The sequence below is a fragment of the Abramis brama genome (assembly GCF_963993115.1).
Source record: "Abramis brama genome assembly, chromosome: 10".
NCBI classification, from domain to species: Eukaryota; Metazoa; Chordata; class Actinopteri; order Cypriniformes; family Leuciscidae; genus Abramis; species Abramis brama.
Window position 1 is genome coordinate 37,793,421 of NC_139972.1, and position 19,788 is coordinate 37,813,208.

The following is a 19,788-nucleotide window of genomic DNA, read 5'->3' on the forward strand; positions in this document are numbered from 1 at the left end:
TTATTGTGTAATGTCTATGCCTTATTTATCGCAGTGCAATATGACACTACACTTTGCTTGTCACTTTCTGTTTTATTGCACATAATGCTTTTATTGTATTGTGTTGTATATTGTATTGGCATCTGGAGGTTGCTTCACCAGAGTTTCATTGTACATGTACAGTGACAATAAAGATCTTAATAAAGATCTTAATCCAAACTTAAAACATAACCACTTTCCAACATTATCAACAAAATACAGGCAGAAAATTACAGACAATATTTTTACTTATTAAACAGTATCATATAGATATTTCGAGCCACTAATCCCGTGGCAACCACTAAACCTAACCCTGAACACACACACACACACACACACACACACACAGAGAGAGAGAGAGAGAGAGAGAGAGAGAGAGAGAGAGAGAGAGAGAGCACAAATAATTCTAAATTGTTCATAGAATTCTAAAAAGTTTATTGTTCTATTTAGTAATTTTTTATATATATAATTTGTTTTCATCTGTTCTACATTCACTATAAACATTACAAATACACAAATACTCTGCCAATACATTGCAATGTCATGCCGATAAAGCACATTTTAATTAAAATATAATGAAAGCAGTACCAAAGTGTTTTAAATGATTTCGAAGTGCTCTCTGGCAGTATATAGTTTGGTGAGACGCATATTTCAGCATTTCTGCATATTTCATTTGTGATTAAATATTTATGAGGAAGATTTAAAATTTTACTTCACAACAGACCATCAACACAGCCATTCCAAAATGATATAATCGCAGGACTGGAGACAATATCCCTTCGAAACAAAGCTCGAACACAACTATTATTATTCCTAATGGGGGAAAGAGAGAAACAGATTTCACAGGAATAATCTACATTTTAAAATGTATTAAACTAGAAAACAGTTATTTTAAATTGTAATAATATTTCACAATATCAATGTTTTTACGGTATTTTTTATGGTTTATTTTATTGTTATTCAAGTGCAGCCTTGGTGAGCAGAAGAGACTTCTTTATTTATATATTTTAACTTTATTTGTTTATCCTTTAGCGTCATCCAGATTCGAGTGAATAAAATTGGCTTTCGGTGCCACTTATTTTACCAGTAAACTTTGTCAATTTGTACCAGAAGGGACTATGTTGAAGATTGAATCATAATGTAACATAACATAATTTAATCATCAGTCAAGATGTCTAAACTTTTGAGTGATAGCGTTTAGGGCTCTCAGCTTCAGTCCTGGAGTGTATGAACAAGCTAATCCAGATGTTCAGAATTACTTGCAAATTACAGAACGGTGGGTTAAATCATGGGATTGGTACTAAAGTCTACAGGACACTGGCCCTCCAGGACTGAAGTTGGAGAACCCTGGTGTATATCATAAAATGATCACAATTTATTTTAATGTTACCTTGTTGCAGTGTTGCAATACTTGTACCACAAGTTCTCAGGTAATATAATTATGAGTAATATTATTAACAACATGTACTTACATGGGGTTAGGGTTAGTTACTTGTAATAATGCATAATTTAAAGTTTCAACTATTAATGCATGCAACAACAAGGACATATTAAAATAAAGTAATCCTGCTCCTGGAGGGCCACAGTGACAGTCCTGGAGAGTTTGTTTACTCTGCTTCTGAAACAATTGCTGGAATGTTATCTAACCAACAAGGTCTTCTATTTGACCTCTCAAGTTTTTCCCCCTCCTTCTGGAATCTGTAATTTAGTGTGCCAAACAAAGACATCTTTCAAGACCGAAGAATAACTGTTCACTAAAGTTATGGACTTTGCTGGAACTGAACCACTAGAGGTCCCTAGCGGATCTGTTAATGCTTAAAAATAATATTGGTGATGCAAAGAGCGTGAAGATGAGAGTTCAAGTTCAGGTTTGAATAATAGGGGGTGACTGGGGATGGTTGTAACATTTTTGACATTTCTGTCTGTATCTTGAAGTTCTTTTAAGCCAGTGCGTTCAAAATGTGATTCAAGCTAGTTACAAGTGACTGCTATTAAAGCTACAATATGTAAGATCTTTGTAATAAAATATCCAAAAATCACTTGCACAGTGTGATATATTTCATGCAGTTGTGTACTTACAATATCCCAAATGTTCCCAAAGATTTTTAATTTAAGAGAAATTCCCATTTTAAATAATGTCTCGTCCCTGGTCACTGTCGTGTGGCAATGACGTAATATCCGTGTTATCCCTGGTTTCCACTCGTTCTGCCATAGTAACCATGGTGACAGACGTGGACAACTGCGTAACGTCTAGCGGCACGCTCACACTGTTGTTGTTTCGTTCAAACATAATGGACCATGGCAAGCAGACTTTGGGACAAAAGGAGAACTAAAACAATCAATATGAGCGTGGTGTTTTCGAGATGCCGAGAGCTCCACGTCCGTGACTAACTTCGACTTGACAGAGACGCCGCTCCTGCATGCACTTTATTAGACAGGTGAGCAAATGTTCATAAAACTAATCAATGTTATATAGCTCAACATGATGAAATGTTGATGAAAATATGATCAGTATGTTATTCTAATGTTGATCTAGCTTACTGCTTGTCTCATTATAGCAAACAAACTAACACATAGAATAACATTATAACTTTCAACACACTCAAATGCAGTTTAGTGTGATAGTGTAGAGCAAGTGAAACAGCGCTGCGTTACCTCACAAGTTTCATTCGTCAAATAAACTGACCTGTGTGAGTATTATTCAGCACTTGCGGGTACGTTAGTTCGGTAGAATGAAATGTCCTTATTCCTTTATATCCGCGGGACTTGCGTGTGGCGCAGATATCTGTCTCTCATTAGCAATAGTGCCCTGCGTCATTCCACAGTCATGTTAAAAACATCAATGTATTCACTCATCCATAAACATTATTAGATCCATCAGCTTGATGACAAGTTCCATAATTCCGCTTATGCGTCATCAACCTACGCCTTTGTTATTGTAAGAGGTTAACGACCCCTAGCGGCGAAAAAAATTACATATTGTAGCTTTAAATGTAGCTGTTCTTGGCATATTTGCAGCATAAACCAAAAAAAGCATGGTTTAGTTTCAAACACGAGGAGTGAAATGTTACAATTCACCCCATAGTCAGGGTTAGTTGTAACATAGGCCTACCCTAGATGTACTGTAACATCATGATATCCACCAGGGTGATAATGGATTATGACAGCTTTTTATTCCACACTGACTTTTCAACATAATTGATGTGTGTGTGTGTGTGTGTGTGTGTGTGTGTGTGTGTGTGTGTGTTACTGTCAGTCATAGTAATTGGCCATAAAATTTAATTTGAACACAAACATGTCAATATTTTCAATGTCCCTTGATTCCTTCTCTTCCAACATTTTTCTTTTTCTTTTTTACAGAATCTGTACAATGATACATGGCAAATGCCATACAATTTTGCCACAGATCTTACTGACTCTCCGTGGTATTTTATATTACTCTTTCTCTTCCAAGACCAAGGCATACTAAAATTCAAAGAAAACATTTAAATACAACAAAAAATGTGCTTGGGGTAGGTTATAACATGTTTAATTGACGTTACAACTAACCCAGAGTCTTGTAGCCATGAACAAGCTAACACCTTACAGCTAACAGCCAAAACATTAGCACTAGCAACTTGCATGAAAAAATGTGATGTCATTACATTAATGCACCGCTAGAGAGCACTCAAGCTTCTTGACTTAGATATATGTGCAAAGTGAGAGGAGAGAAGAGAGAGAATGTGCATGTTTGGTGCTTCTCAAACAGAAGTCTGCATCCTACTGATGCTGTGTACTTCCTTGTCCAGGGAATTTGAATATGTGCAAAGGATTGTGGGTGGTTTAAGGCTGTGAAGGATACATCCAATGGATACATCCGACGTCCACATTAAGACAAAAATATCCACACAGACACAAAAAACAATTTAACTTTGATGAGTTTTAAAGCAGACATTGTCGTCACAAAAATAAATGAAGTAAAAAAGTTACTTACCTCAAAATGACTTTTTCCACTCTAAAATCTGCTAACTGCATCCAAAATCGCATACTTCCCTACTATATAGTAGGCAAAAAACAGTACTTGACAAAAGAAGTATGTCCAAATTCACAGTACTCAAAAAAGATACAAGTTGATCAGGTGAAGTGATATAGGGGATTTGTAACTTGTTCCTGATTGGAGTAATTGGAAGTGTTCCAACTGACCTGTGTTACAACCATCCCTGTTCTCCCCCTCTGCCATCCTATGCCTATGTTTTGTTAGCTACCGAACACCACAGACTTTTTCATGGACAGCATTTTCCTAAAACGTTTTTGACCAACACTTTTATTAGTAAGGTTCTGGAGTTGTTTTGCACTACAGAACTAAACCATGTCAGTATGTCAGTCAGTATTGATGTGTAAGCATACAATCTCCATAGCTCCCTATTCATGTCTCATCATGAGAGGAAATAGAGGGATCTGTTATGAAACCATGGCAAAAACACAAAAGAATCCTCCACGTTTCAACCACAGTGTGTCTCTCCGCCCACAGCTGGAATGCAGTACAGCTGGTTTCCGTGATATGGAAAACAGTTCTGCTCCACGGTCCTGAATCAACACAGACATGGATATAAAAATTGAATTTGCTAGTTTCGGGCTGGCTAGTGCAGGCTGGTTTTGCACTATCCTTACAAGATTTCTACCAATGTGGAAAGTAAGTGGAACGGTGGAGAACACAACAACAACACTTCCATTGTATTGGGATGGAGTGTGGTTAAACTGGCAACACCACACAACTGGCAGACTTCACTGCACCTTCTATCAGTCTCTGCTGTCTCTGACGGAACATTTTACCACCTGGAAAATCCTCGTCATCATATCTATAGGAATTGGATCTATTGCCATGGCAGTTTACGGTATTGGGTGGATACGTTATCCTAAGAATATATTGTTTAAAGCTGCCTCCGGGCCATCGTTTATTGTAAGCGGGCTGCCTTTACTGGTGGTGATCTCCTGGACTACACATTTAACAGATTCGAATGCCAATGTCTCATTAACACTGGAAAGGGGAGCTGCGATCTTCACTGGCTGGATGGGAATAGTGTTGCTTGAGGTGGGTGGAGGAGTGCTAAGCATTATTTGCTGTAGAGCAGTCCAGAAGCAGAGACAGGATGAAAGACAAGCGCAAACTTCAGAGCCAGGGGTTCAGTATCCACTCCACACCATTCATAGTACTACATTTATACAAAGCCCCCTTACCGGATGACTTTATTAACGGACTGAATTAGTAGTGTATCTAAGAACTTGTGAACACTTGTTGGTTTTATATTTAATGTTAGACAAAGACAACTCTGCTCTGGTTGATGATTCAGTGCTTGACAACTGACATTTTGAATTTTATTTCTTCTTATTTATGATCACCCTGTGATCAGATCTACACAAAATTGGTCGATTCATTAAAATTTTGGTAACACTTTATTTTACAGTGTCCTTGTTACACGTTACATGTACTAACTGTACATGTACTACATGTACCATAGTAATAACAGTAAATTATGCATAATTACATGCAACTAACCTTTAACCAAATCCTAATACTACCCTAACCCTATAGTAAGAACATGTAATTAATTAATTTTACTCAGTACTTAAATATATAATTACACTGTAACAAAAGTGTAACCAAATTTTTTTTGGGAATCTCTCTCTATCTCTTTCTTTCATGTAAACATTCTTCTTCTTCTTCTGATATTTGCAGCAGACTAGACTCATTAGAGGCGTATTGCTGCCCTCCTCAGTTCATCTGAGGAACTACGCTTTATACGTTATATCCTTATATAAAGTCCAATTCGATTATAACAACTTTGGTAACACTTCAACTTCTAACATGTCTTCTACATTCTAACCCTAATCCTACCCATCTACTAATACTCTAATGAGAGTTAGTAGACATGAAGGTGCGACATTACTTATAGTCAACAGAATGTGTTAAAGGGACCATCAAAATAAAGTGAAACCACAACTTTTAGTGTCTCATAGTTCTTAGTACTAAGAATTTATTTGAATGAATAATTTGTAACTCCAGATTCTAATAATTCTGAATACATGAGATTTCTTTCTGTACGATGGATGACACATTCCATTTTGTGGCACACAGTTTCTGCTTCTCCACACATGGAGGCTTTCCAGCCATTGTCAGCATATTATTAAATGCACAATGCCCCAATCTTAGTCTATTAATAACCACTCTAGCCCTCCTCCCCAAACTTATATTTGTTTAATGGATGTACGATGGTTGTACGGACAGCTTTGGAGCTCCCATACTATCCTTTACATTTTTCCCACATGTGTCACTTCACTTTGGAGGTTCCTAAAGTGTTCTGATAAACTCTGTTTTAGTTCATGAACTCTCTGCATTTGAGACCACTGTTCACATATACCTTGAAAATCATAGTCTATGTCAGTGTTAATATGGTGGAACATTTATCTATACATGTGTGCCATGTATTTTTGGAATTCGCACCAGAGTTGTCAAAGGCCATTTTGGGCTGTTTACTTCTACCTATCTCTGATCTCATCTATTTTCTTTGCAATCCTTTTCGCCTCTGCTGTTTCTGAAAGGTTGAAAGGTTGTATCGTCAGTGTCATGTAGACTGCTGTTTGAGCATGGTTTATTCTTTTTATATATGTTCATATCAGTCTGGTGATTTACTATTGCCTGTTCATGGCCGATGTTTTTTTTTTTAAATGTAGAATGTTCGTTGAGGTCCACTTATAATTTCAGCAAGTTTTTATTACATCAAATTACACATGTAGAATTGTTTTGAAAACATCCGATGTTGAAAAATGGCAACCAGTGAAATTCAGCCATACATGTTTGAGCCAGAGTCTAATCCCATATCAGAAAACAACAAACCTACACCTAAAATACCATGGTGTCCAAGACTGAGCGCGACAGAAGGTCAGACCCAACAAGATGAGCACAGTAGGATTTTTCTGTCACTCCCCCGAAGATCTTCTCCTCTCCCTATCCTCGCTCCTCAAGCCCACCACAAACCCAGAGCCAGTGCCAAAGCCCACCAAGGACCACAAGCACAAGCCCACCGCAAACCAAGAGCCAGAACCTGCCAAGTCTGTCCAGGTGTGTGTGTCAGTCCTGGAGCTCTAGCCTGAACCAGTGTTCGTTCTGGTGCCCGAATCTGTACTCGCCATGAGCATAAACCACAAGCCAGAGCCCACCGCAGACCCAGAGCCGAAGCCTGCCAAGTCTGACCCTGAGGGAGTGCTGGTGGTTTGACATTGTGGAGCAGAGCTCCACTCATCCTCATGCCTTTGAAGTCTGTACCTCCTCATACAGACTTCCAGCCATTGTCACCACTGTTGGTCTCGTCCAGTCCCAAGTCGTCTTTGTTGACATTGGCGACGAGTCATCCAAGTCATCCAAGTCATTGCTGGTCAAGTCCAGCTCCAAGTCTTTAACCAGCTCCTGGTTAAACCCAGTTCCAAGTCTCCATTGGCCAGCCCCAAGTCTCCTTTATCTTGGATGGTTCCGCCCGGCCTCCCTCTCCCTCCTCCGCTGCCAGTTCTTCGGCCCCACCTCAGCTGTCACCCTTCAGCCCCTCGCCTCGTCCAGTGGTTCCTCCATGCTACCCTTGGTGTGTGGGTCCCTCAGCTCCACCTCTAGCCTCCAAGCTCGGATTCCACCTCAACCATCGGACCCATAGACTCGACCTTGGCTCAATGTTCCCTCGGCTTCACCGTGGAGTAATGTCACAGACTGCTTTTCCCATCATCCTCCCTGGTGCTTAACCACGCACAGCTGGAAATCATCTAGCCCTCATTACCAGCACTATATAGAGCACACACACTCCCTCAGTCATGGTCTGACCTTGTCTGATGCTACATGCTACTCACCTTGCTACTTACTTGCTGTATGTTCCTGACTATCTCAATATACTGCTGTAACCTGATCCAAGGCAATCTCCAGTCATCCAAGTCATCTTCCAGTCCTCACATCATCCAAGTCATCTGTTGCCTCAGCGTTGTTCCCTTGTGTGTGTGTGTGCTCCAACGATTCTATAAGACAAAGACTCAAAGTTAACAATAAAAAATTAGACCTCATCTGCTAACAATCTCAAGTATCATCATCACTTACTTGTTTATGCATTGTGTCCCTGCCATATCTGCAAATAAACTTACCTGTTTGAGTTTTACCTCAGTTTTGGTCATTTTTTCCAAGCTAGAGGATAATCCAGTCTGCAACAGTAGGGTAATTAATCATCTTTATTTATATTTGATCATGTATTTTTGAGTAATTATAACATTATATTAGCGTTTAAACAAAGACACTACGGAAAGGTGTTTACCTTGCTACGTAGATGAAACGTGCCAACTGTGAAACATTTATGTGTATTATGCTTTATACGTCTCGGTTGTGCCGAATAAAATTTAAGTTAACAGTTATCTCCCCTGTGAAGGCCTCATCGACACGACAGCCATCGGCACTGATACTCAACAAACCAGTCTCCATCCCGGCATGACTCCGATCTTCAACCAGATGGAACTGGATAATATTCTGATTGTTCCAATCCAATCTGACTTCTAACCTATAATGCTGCCTGAATCATAATCATACACTGTTCGTTCGTTGGCCAGAGGAGAACTGAGCGACTGAGTCTGGTTTCTCCCAAGGTTTATTTCTCCATTCCAGCTTGAATATTCGATCTCTACATGCGCGGGAATAAAACACCCTTTTCTGCTAATTGGATAAACTTTTGATCTGTTGGTCTACTGAAAAATAAATAAATAAATATATATATATATATATATATATATATATATATATATATATATATATATAAAACAATGTGTTTTTATTTGTTGGGCCAGGAAGCAACCACCTAGAAACCAGAAAACCCTAAACACACTAAAACACTCAGAACACCTTAGCAAACACGTGGAATTGCCTTGGCAACCACATACATAAGTATATAAATAATGTAATACAATAAGACAAAATAAAATGTCACACTACATTTGGTTGGTGAAAGATTTTGTATAGGACATTTATATAATGTATTTACAACGGTTGCCTCACAATAATCTGCTGTTGTCATCACAACCATGCACACACACACTGACACAATTTTCAAGCCATGGATAGCAAGGCTAGTGTTTGGGTGATAGGGTTTCTCTCCCACACAGACAGCCTCATGCAAGATTCAGAATCTAGCATTCACACTAGAGAATCAGATATCTCTTGTTAACAACATAGTGTTTTGGTATTCAATATTGTGTGTGTGAGTGAGTTTTACATTATGCGAATAAAATTATCCTACATTATGGGAATAAAATGTCCCCACAAAGATGGCAATATATACGAAATCCTTGTTTGAAAATGTTTTGGTCACCCATGAGGAAAACCACTTATAAATTATACTAAGTGATGTTTTTTTTTTTTTTTTTTTTACATGTAAAAATGTAGAAAGTTTTCTGTGATGGGTAGGTTAAGGGGATAGAAGTTAGGGGAGAGAATATACAGTTTGTAAAGTATAAAACCATTATGTCTATGGAAAGTCCCCATTAAACATGGAAACCCAACACGTGTGTGTGTGTGTGTGTGTGTGTGTGTGTGTGTGTGTGTGTGTTGGGGGGGGGGGGGGGGGGGGATTCTTGCTCTATGATAAGGGGGAAACAAAAGACATTTACTGCTTACAACTTTTTATATTCATCATTGAGGTCATCAGGGAGTATGAATTTTGAAAATGAACTTGTAATTTGGACCTTTTTATCTCATAATGTATAAAAATTAAGATAATTTACATTCCATTAATGTATTACAATATTATGCATTTATTTATGTGCAAAAAGAAAAGAGAAATAAGTATAGCATTTCTTGTTTGTCAAATGTGGTAATTTTTCAAACTACCGTATGCTGTCTTTGATTAAATTGTGATCACAGTAGTGTGAAGGGGGAAAAAAAACATTAAAGCAGCAACAACTGCATACTGATCTTAGCCATTTTGTGCTTATGTATATTAGGGCAATTTTCTGTAATTTTCCCCATTGTATGTTCCTTTGCAACCTTTTATTTGATGTGTATTCGTTAGAATGAATTCTTTGTTAGATTCAAACACAGTATTCTTTATTTTTATGCTTGTGCTATAACTAAAGGGCAATATCTTTAACCTCTGTTTTATGCTGCTTTGGCAAATGCATATTCATTGGACCTCATAATGACACTGGATAATTGTGTATGAATAACACACAATTTCTTTAAGGGTGCTAATTACCGGTAATTAGCCATGGTTGAGGTTGGTTTCTATTGATCACCTCTTCCTCTCTTTTCAGACAAATACAACATGTTTACGTCTATAATTTCTGTTGCTAAATATTTATATTTATATTTGTATTAATAAGTCTCAACAAGAAATATAAAATAATTGAAAACTTATTTCAATAGCAATAAATCCCAAATATAATTGAATGCATACTTGGACCATATTAATTATAGGAAGTACTCCTGCCATGAAAGTAGAGTGATAGTAGGTTAATTATCTATCTTAGCACTGAGAACAGAATGAGTAAGAATGTATATGAAGAAGAGACACGTAAATAAATAAACTGAATGAATTAACATATTTAGGTGGTGACTGCTTTAGTTCTAACAAATGCATAACTACAGTGGTTGTTCTAAATGATACAGCCACAACATATATATGCGTAACTGTAACCTTTAACAACAAATGGAAGACATCTTTTGATGTGACCAGTGAAAAGGATCATATACGACGACACCAGCATGTATGGAAAGCAAGAATATAAATATTAAGACCATCAAAATATTTTTTAGTTAAATCAACATTCAAATGGCAATTGTTACCTCTACTCTTCAGAAAGACGTAAAGGGGACATGTAATAAGGACATGCTTTTGGGTAACTTTTCCATCCTAGATTTGTTGCTACTTGTTGACTGACCTGATGAATTTTTTAAGCTCCTAGGGAGGCGCATCAGTTACCTCTGAATCTATCGCAGATCTTCATCTCTGTCTGATGACAAATTAATTGCCTTTGTCCTCTCAGAGAAAGAAATTTAATCAGGATGTTCTTATAGCCAAGTGTTCTATGTCTATTTTGTTTATCTGTATGAGTATTTTTCCTCTATGTGCACTATTCCAGGCAGAGTCAACAACCGAAACTCAACACTCTGTCTGTGATTAATAAAACATTGTACCGAGGCCCAAAAGGCCAAACACCTGAATGCTTTCAGCTGTATAAGTGGTGAAAGGCGACATAATCTCCCCGGGACAAGATTTGGACTGAGATTGAAAGGCACTGTGGGAGAGGTCCAATATAAGGGAGTGGAAATAGGACTCTTTATTCTGCACTCGAATGGGCAGCCGCGGCAGGTGAGACGGATAGTCTGGAAGCATGGAGAGTGGACGGAGCTTGGTAAAGGTGATCTCAGAAATGCAGAATGAGATCAGAAAGCTAGAGAACGAAAACCAAACACTCCGTGGGCAGCTCGGCCGTCCAACATCGGCTTCGGACTCTATGAAGCCATGTGCATTATCTACTCAGCAGAAGGACGGGTCACAGGAAAGCTTGACCCACGCCAACCTGAGACGGAACGTGTCTGCACCAGAACTTGAAGGACAGTTCAAAGGTAAATATCTGGTGTTACTCAAACTTTAATAAGCATGTGCCACATCTTAATTCTGACGAATGCAAATAAGTAACTTGACCGTAAAAACGTAAGGCTGACTAAACAAGGCTTACTCATAGGTGGTTAAATCATACTTTTGACCAACAATAAAATAGTTTTTAAATAAAACTAGTTATCTTAGATATTACCTTATTTTATATTTACACACATTGAACTATATATATATATATATATGTATATATATATATATATATATATATATATATATATATATATATATATTATGGCATGACGTTCAGGAAATTATTGTATTTATAATATGAAATTTGAGGATATGGAATATAACTCTGAATATATGGACTGGAACTCTGAATAAATGGAATGAAACTTGAATATATGGAATGAAACTTGAATATATGGAATGAAACTGAATATATGGAATGGAACTATGGACTGGAACTCTGAATAAATGGAATGAAACTTGAATATATGGAGTGAAACTTGAATATATGGAATGAAAATGAATATATGGAATGGAACTCTGAATATATGGAATGAAACTCTGAATATATGGAATGCAACTCTGAATACATGGAATGAAACTTGAATATATGGAATGAAACGTATGGAATGAAAGTGCAAATTTGACAGTACTTAATAAATAATGTATAGCTAGATATATCCTTGTTATCAGAGTGATATTCCATGACTTCTGAATTTCGTGACTTTAAAAATGCCATTCCCAGAAATGTTCCAATACTTGGACTGAACTAGAAAACTTTTTTGAAAAAGCTGGTCATACTCCAAACTTCACAGACAGTTTGGAGTCTACATCCCGTCATCTTGAGGATCCTATTTTAATTATTGCAACAGTAATAATGATTATGAGTAATTGTGTTCATCAAAATGTTGCTGAAAACATTATGCATCATTATGCATAATAATTGTGTGGGCGCTCCCTGTGAGGTGGAATGCATGTTTCTTTCTGTATTTATGTTTGCCTGATAAGCAGGAACTTCCAGGCCTGTGATGTTCACGGCATTCAGTCTTCCGTGATGAAATAGTGAATGAATTTCTTCATTAGTAGAACTGCACTGAATAAAGTTTTTTTCAGCATTTTTCCCCATACATGCATTTCTGTAGCTCATCATTACTTAGGATTGCTGCTATACTTTGCTAGTTCCATTATATATTCAAGTTCCATTCCATATATTCAGAGTTTCATTCCATATATTCAGAGTCCCATTTCATATATTTAGAGTTTCATTCCATATATTCAGCATTTCATTCCATGTATTCAGAGTCCCATTCCATATATTCAGAGTTTCATTCCATATATTCGGAGTTCCATTCCATATATTCAAAGTTTGGTTTCACTTTATTTTGATGATCCCTTTAACACATTCTGTTGTCTAGAAGTAACATTGCACCTACATGTCTACTCTCATTAGAGTATTAGTAGAGTATTAGTAGACTGGAAGGGTTAGGGTTAGAATAAGTTGACATGTAGTTGCAAAGTTACTTATAGTCAGTAGAGTGTCTGTTGGAGGACCATCACAATAAAGAGTTAGCAGATAGTACACTAATACTCTAATGAGAGTTAGTTGACATGTAGTTGCAAAGTTACTTATAGTCAACAGAATGTTCAAAAGGGACCATCAAAATAAAGTGTTACCCAAAGTTTCATTCCATATATTCAGAGTTTCATTCCATATATTCAAACTTCATATTATAAATACAATAATTTCCTGAACGGCATGCCATAATGTGTATATATATATGCACTGTGCATATTAAACCATAGTAGACCCTATAGGGTGGGCTGCTCTGGCCTAGGGATGAATCTCATTCAGCTCCCTAGCTTGTGAATCAGTATATTGTGTACAAAAATTCAGACACTGGTATGGACCCTGACTCACTACACATTGGGACACTGATGGCTCTATTTCTGGCGACATGGCAACGTCCTCATTGTACAACATCACTACTGCTATATTTATGAACAACTGCAGCACATATGTCTTTCTGACATTATTTGGTTGTTATTTAAAAGTACATTATGATAAATACTTTGATTGTTACATATCCCTGCAACATTTCATTTTTAAATTAATAATAAATGTTTGCTAGATTTTGTTCATTAGCTGTCTAGCTATGTATGTTTATGCTGAAACATAATTATACAACGGTTTGTTTTTTAAATGAAGTTCCAAACCTAGGTCTGGGAGGAGCCTAAAACATTCAGTCCCGTCAATCATCATTACGAGCGTACTATATAAGCAGCAGACATCGCGTCATCCCATTGACAAATACGAAGTACAGCTCTTTACCTGTGACAAGCCCCATTCTTCCACCAACAAACAAATCCACACCTTCCTAGCACCCTCAGCTACCTCTGTTGACAACATTGCTCCCCCGAAACAGCCCCACCTGCCACCCACCTCAGATTTGCTCAGCCTCGCCCATAACTCGCCATTCCTTGTTCCTTCCAATTTCCCTCCTGCTTCCTTTCCAACCGTCCCTGGAGTGGTCTCCACCATGAAGTTTCCTTTGCAAACAGGAACCACCTCATTCCGCAAAAAGATTGCCTTCGCTTCCTGGACTGTGCTGAATTTTCTGTTATCATCAAAGAATCACCATCTAATTCAAATCGCATCCTCTCCTTGTACTAGTTTTCGCAAAATATTCAGAGGTAATCTGTTCAGTCTTTCCAAACAGATGAAACGAACTGAACAATTACCTATCCATCATCGCTGACTTATCATTGTCATTCGGTGGCAGTTATTTCTAAACTTACCACAAATAATTTTCTGCAAAATGTGCAATGAGAGTCACGCATTGGAATCAATGTCCAAATTGGTAGCCCTGGACTTTGAAATCTACAACAGTTTTCCTGGGGTGCTGCAATATTTCATGTGCCATCTGTAGGTCCATCGATCATCAGTTCCATTCTTGCCCTCAAATCCAAAACCCCTCAAATTCTCAGCCATCCTTCATTGATGTTAAATCCACCTCATACATGCCACAGTCATGTATCGCTCTCTCTTTTTTGGAAAACAAAAAGGACGTTTTTCTTCTAGTTCAAATCGCCAGGTCTGTAACAATTGCAATGATTTGCATTGTTTGAAAGATGAAAGATGCCGTTTTTTGCATGTTTGTCATTTTTGTGGCGGGTCGCATGTGTCTGTCCCATGTACAAATCTTCAGCAAAAAACAATAAAGACAAAAAACAAAATACCACTCTTCTCCTGTTAATATCCCTCACTTAGCACATGAGCTAAAAAAACATCCCGACAAGCACTTTCTGGTTTACAAAAAGGTTTCGATCCCAGGTTAGAAAGCCTACCAGACGCAACTTTCATTTGTAATAATTTACTATCTGCACTGACCGATCCGGACACTGCAGACTCCCTCCTTGCAAAGGAGGTGGATTCTAACTTTATGATCGGCCCATTCGATCCCCCACCCCATTCGACGTCTACCGCATTAACCCCATTGGAATGGCAACAAGAACGTTTTCAGGAAAAAAGTGCAAAATTATCAGTCTCTCCACTCCTCACGACTGCTTCGTCCCAAGCATCAATAGCCTCATCCCTCTGTCCGAGTTCTCTTTGAACTATCACGACATAGACCAGGCGATTGAGCTAATTAAATCCATTGGTCACAGAGCCTGGTTAGCTAAAAACGACATCACGTCAGCCTTCAAAGTTATGCCATTAAACCCTGACTTCTGGCATCTCTTTGGAGTGTGCTAGTGTAACAAACATTTTTTTTCGCCGGACGTCTGACGTCTGGATGAAAACGCAGCCCAAAAATCTTTGACATGCTATGTGAAGCCCTGTGCTGGATCTTTTCAAACAATCACGTATCCCTAACCTCATTCATTTACTCTAAACCTTACAGTCTCACCAAGCAAAACCCCCCAGCTGCCCACCTCACCACCGTTCAAAAGTTTTTTTTTTGTTTTTTTCAGATTTAGGTATCCCAAAACCAAGGGACCTGCTACCTCCCTCGAGTTCCTTGGAATTAATCTCGATTCAGTCAAATTCCGGTCTTTGCTGCTAAAAGAATTGTTTTACAGAATCATAAGCATGATCCTAAACCTTACCTCCACCTCCACTTTTCATCCTCTACGGACTCCTCAAACATTCCGAGTTTACCTGCAACTCCAAATCCGATCCCCAGATACATGATCCTTTCTCTGATCTTCAGATCCTGGACAGCGACACAATCTGATTCAACATTAAGCACAGCTAAATAGATCAACTAATGCACAGACACCCAATATAATTTTTTAGCCTTACCAGTCCATTTCTCTATTTTTAGCTCACAGAAGTTCCCGAATCCGTTCTCCTACTGAACCCCTCTTCGTCAATGACAATATTAACCCCATCTCCAGACATTGGTTTCAAAAACACCACAAATCCATTCTAGTCAGATCAGGCATCCCAGCAAACCAATACTCCAGCCATTCTTTCCACATGCAACTTCAGAATCCCCAAACTCCAAATTAAAACTTTTGTCCGATGGTCTTCAAATGCTTTTCAGTCATATATCAGAACAAACCATTCCCACATTAGACAAGCCTATTAACTACCTATTCAATAATCTAGTCTTTGCGATATTAATTAACAAACTCTACCCGCCCACCTAAAACTCATATTTTAGCAATTGTCAGCCGCAGCAGTGATGTCAGCCACCGCTCTATCAGTTTCATTTAATAAATTCAATTCCTCCAAAGACAGCAAGCCAAGTTAGTTTACTATTAACCTTTAAAACTGAATGGGCAGGTGTAAACTTGTAAAAAAAACAAAAGTTTTGTGTTGGCTCACATGATTATGTTTCGCACTTCAGAAGCTAAAGTTTAACCCTTTTGTCTAAAGGAGCATTTCACCTGTGGGAACATTAATCTTTATTGAAAGTGGGTCGTATATGCAGTCGAAATGTAACTTCGAATTTGGTGCCGTCTTGACTGAGGAAAGACAGAAAGTAACTTTAAGACCATAGACTGTAAAAAAATATGGACGTAGTGTCCGTGACTTCACCCGTAGGTTTCTGAAGAGCATTTTTGAAGCCTAAAGTGGGCGGAGCCGGCCGTCGCCATCTTGGCCTTGCGTCACTCCCGGATAACAGAAAATGGGCAAAGAGGCGGGGCGTGAGTGGAGCTGAGGAGCCTGGCTATCTGAAATCACGCCCACCTGGCTCAACGTGATCGAGTTAGCTCAGGCTGGGGAGGTAATGCTATAACGTTATGCTACTGACAGTACCAAGTCTGCGACTGCACAGGGCCTCGCGCTAAAGTGACAGTTGATGATGTAAAGCCAATTAAAAGTTCCTATTTTTGCCCTTCGAAATATTATAATAGTTAAAAGACATGGCTACAAGTGAGACCATGTATCGTGATTCTGTACTATTTTACTAGTTGAAAATGTATTATGCAGTAACTTAATATTACTCTGAGAGAGTGTGTGTGACAGTGATTTATGTGCATAACGTTACATGTCAGTCACTTTTTTTATAGTCTATGGTCCGTCAGCGCGGCATCGCTCGTCAAGTTCATAGAGAGCTTATTCAGTCCATTTTAAATTCTGATTTTGGCCGCCTCTCAAATGGGTTAAACCATATATATTGCCTATGAAGTTCAAGTAAATGCGCTAGAAAATCCGCGCTCATTCAAGGATGTGCATTTATTGCATGGACGGAGAAAGCGCCGACACCTGCAGGATTTCACCTGACGGTACATAAGCATATTATAATCTATCTGTTCCGTGAGAGCAGAACGAACAAGCCTTTATTGACGTTTTTAAATCTGAAAACTCCAAAAAGCAACGAAATTGTCAGACATCCATTAGTGCATGTTCACAGAGGAAAACAACTGAAATACAGCGCTGGTTGTTCTCTCGAACGATACTCAACGACAACGACGGAATCCTAAGCCGTGGGCGAAGTAATGGGTGTATTAAATTGTATGAAATAATCCAGAAAAAAAGCACAAAACACTGCAGAGATGGCAAGTTCAGCAGCTAAAATTTGCTGAGGTGAAGTGACGGCTAGTAACAGCAGACAAACGGCTAGCATTGACATCAGCGGCAATCCACCTGTCACTCAAGTGGCCACACCCTTAATTATGCAGAACTTTAAATATTAATCAACTAAATGGATGAGTTATAAAAAATTAACCCCCCTCACAGTTGTTATGAAGGGCAAAATTAGCTGTATAGACCAAAGCCACATAGAGAATCAGGCTGTAAACATGTTTTTTTCTGCTGTAAAGTTGGTAATTTTAACATGGGGGAGGTACAGATTTGACTCACTTGTGCAGCCAGCCTCAAGCGGCCAGTCGATGAATTGCAGTTTAACTCACTTCCGTGTTGGTTTCACAAGAGAGACGGGGAGGTTGCCGCTTGTTTAAGATGCATTTGTATGGAAGACAACAACTCCCACAATGCACCACATTGCACAGCTCCGCAAGCCATTCCCACTAATCCAGTTCACAACACAAACGTCCGTGTCCTCGTCTGATTCAGAGATTTTGTCCAGGAGAAATTGGCATCGTTGAAATTCTTTGCAGCAGACGGAGTGAGACACACAGTGAGAGCACAGGGACTACCAGTCGGCCCCAGCTCGAGCCAGTACGGGCTCCTCGTCCGTGACAGGCAGGTCTTCTGCCTCCTGTTCCTCCATCAGCCTCCGCTGCTCTTCGCTATATTGCGGCTCGTAAAGGTAGCCACGGACATCTGATTCGAGCATCAGACTTTCGAAATCCTCTTCTTCCATATCATATTGAGTACCTTCCGCCATTGTCGTAACTTCACATCTGGCTCCACAGCGCCTGTTATCTTAGCTTCCAAACAAGATGGCGGCACGTGAAGTCCCACCCACTGATCTGTAATAGGTCTGTAGCGTGAGTGGGTCCCACCCCCTGGAAAAATGAGGAACGAGTGTTTGTAGCCTCAACCCCTCTACAAAGATATAGGACTTCCTGCTTAGAATGACGCAAAATTACTATTTTTACATCATAAGCAGGAACTGCAACACTGAAATCCGTATTTCTCCCGTCTCAGGGGAAAATGAGGGAATAATGCACAACCATTCAATGCAAATGGGTGAAGTGTCCCTTTAAAAGGGAACGTCGACGCTTCCTGGTTTTCACGGTGCATTGTGGGACTTTTTTCGGTAGTGAACGTTTCAGTGCACTGGAAGCATCTTGCAATTAAGACCTTAAAATGACGACTCCCTGATCAGTCCCCTGACTACTGAACTAGGGAGCTGATTGAGACGCACCCTGAACCTAATCAAAAACAAGTAATTTTTCAAGTAATCCTGAAGACTTTTGAGGTGTGGTTGAACAGGGTTGGACAGTGGACCTCAAGGGCCAGAGCTATCATTCACGACTAATGTATTGATGAAAATGATACAGAGAATGATACAGAAGTTAATACATTATCTCTTTCCAAACAAGTAATGTATTTTTAGTCAAGTGTTGGCTATAATTGATCAAAAATATCATGTACATGCTTTTCTGATTTCTTTCTATAGAAAACATTATTATGACCGTGCGGAGATACTCCATATCCTCAAATTTCATGAACGGCTCGCAAAAGAATGAGATTTTGCACAAGCCAAGGCTATATGAGGAGACTGTAAACAACAATAAATGGACAAAATTACATGATGGCTCACTTGGACTTCCTTCTATTGCCTATTCAAAACCAGACATAGAGAAATTAACCAACAGGCATTCCCTTCAGGAGTTTGTCAACAAAAACAGGTGAGTTAGGCTTTAGTGAGTAGCTTTGTTTGAAATATCGACTTACTAATTTGTATGCTAATCAATTTATTTAACATTTTAGAGCCAAAGTCAAGACGGTAACTTTCCTGTTGCCTGTGGATGATATTTATACCAATCGACCTGTACTGGCCGAGCACCAGCCTGAAAGGAGCACCTGTGAACTCAAAACAATAGCTGAAACGGACTCGTGAGGTCCAAACTAATAGCAGGAAATACAGAAACGCCTGTGAAAGGAATGTTTGTGAATCTGACAAAGAGGAGGTTCAGTAATGTGGTCAAACTCTGTCCTAACTCATTTAAGACGTTGTAAGTGAGTCCTGTGGTGAATTAATACCTACACCTGACCTCAACACTT

At 38.8% G+C, this 19,788-nt stretch overlaps 2 protein-coding genes across 2 annotated transcripts; both read left to right on the forward strand.

The window, feature by feature from the left end:
* The first annotated feature begins 4,567 nt into the window (after positions 1–4,567).
* Positions 4,568–5,423, forward strand: LOC311091591 (claudin-4-like). The gene has a single exon (XM_084127578.1). It carries the CDS (start codon positions 4,601–4,603, stop codon positions 5,240–5,242), a length of 642 nt encoding a protein of 213 aa, XP_083983704.1. The 5' UTR covers positions 4,568–4,600; the 3' UTR covers positions 5,243–5,423.
* Positions 5,424–11,406: 5,983 nt separating this feature from the next.
* LOC311090422 (putative coiled-coil domain-containing protein 195) lies at positions 11,407–19,624 on the forward strand (the record flags this gene model as incomplete). The annotated part of the gene is made up of 3 exons (XM_084125676.1): positions 11,407–11,641; positions 19,181–19,412; positions 19,495–19,624. 3 exons carry the CDS (start codon positions 11,407–11,409, stop codon positions 19,622–19,624), a joined length of 597 nt encoding a protein of 198 aa, XP_083981802.1.
* Positions 19,625–19,788: the final 164 nt, after the last annotated feature.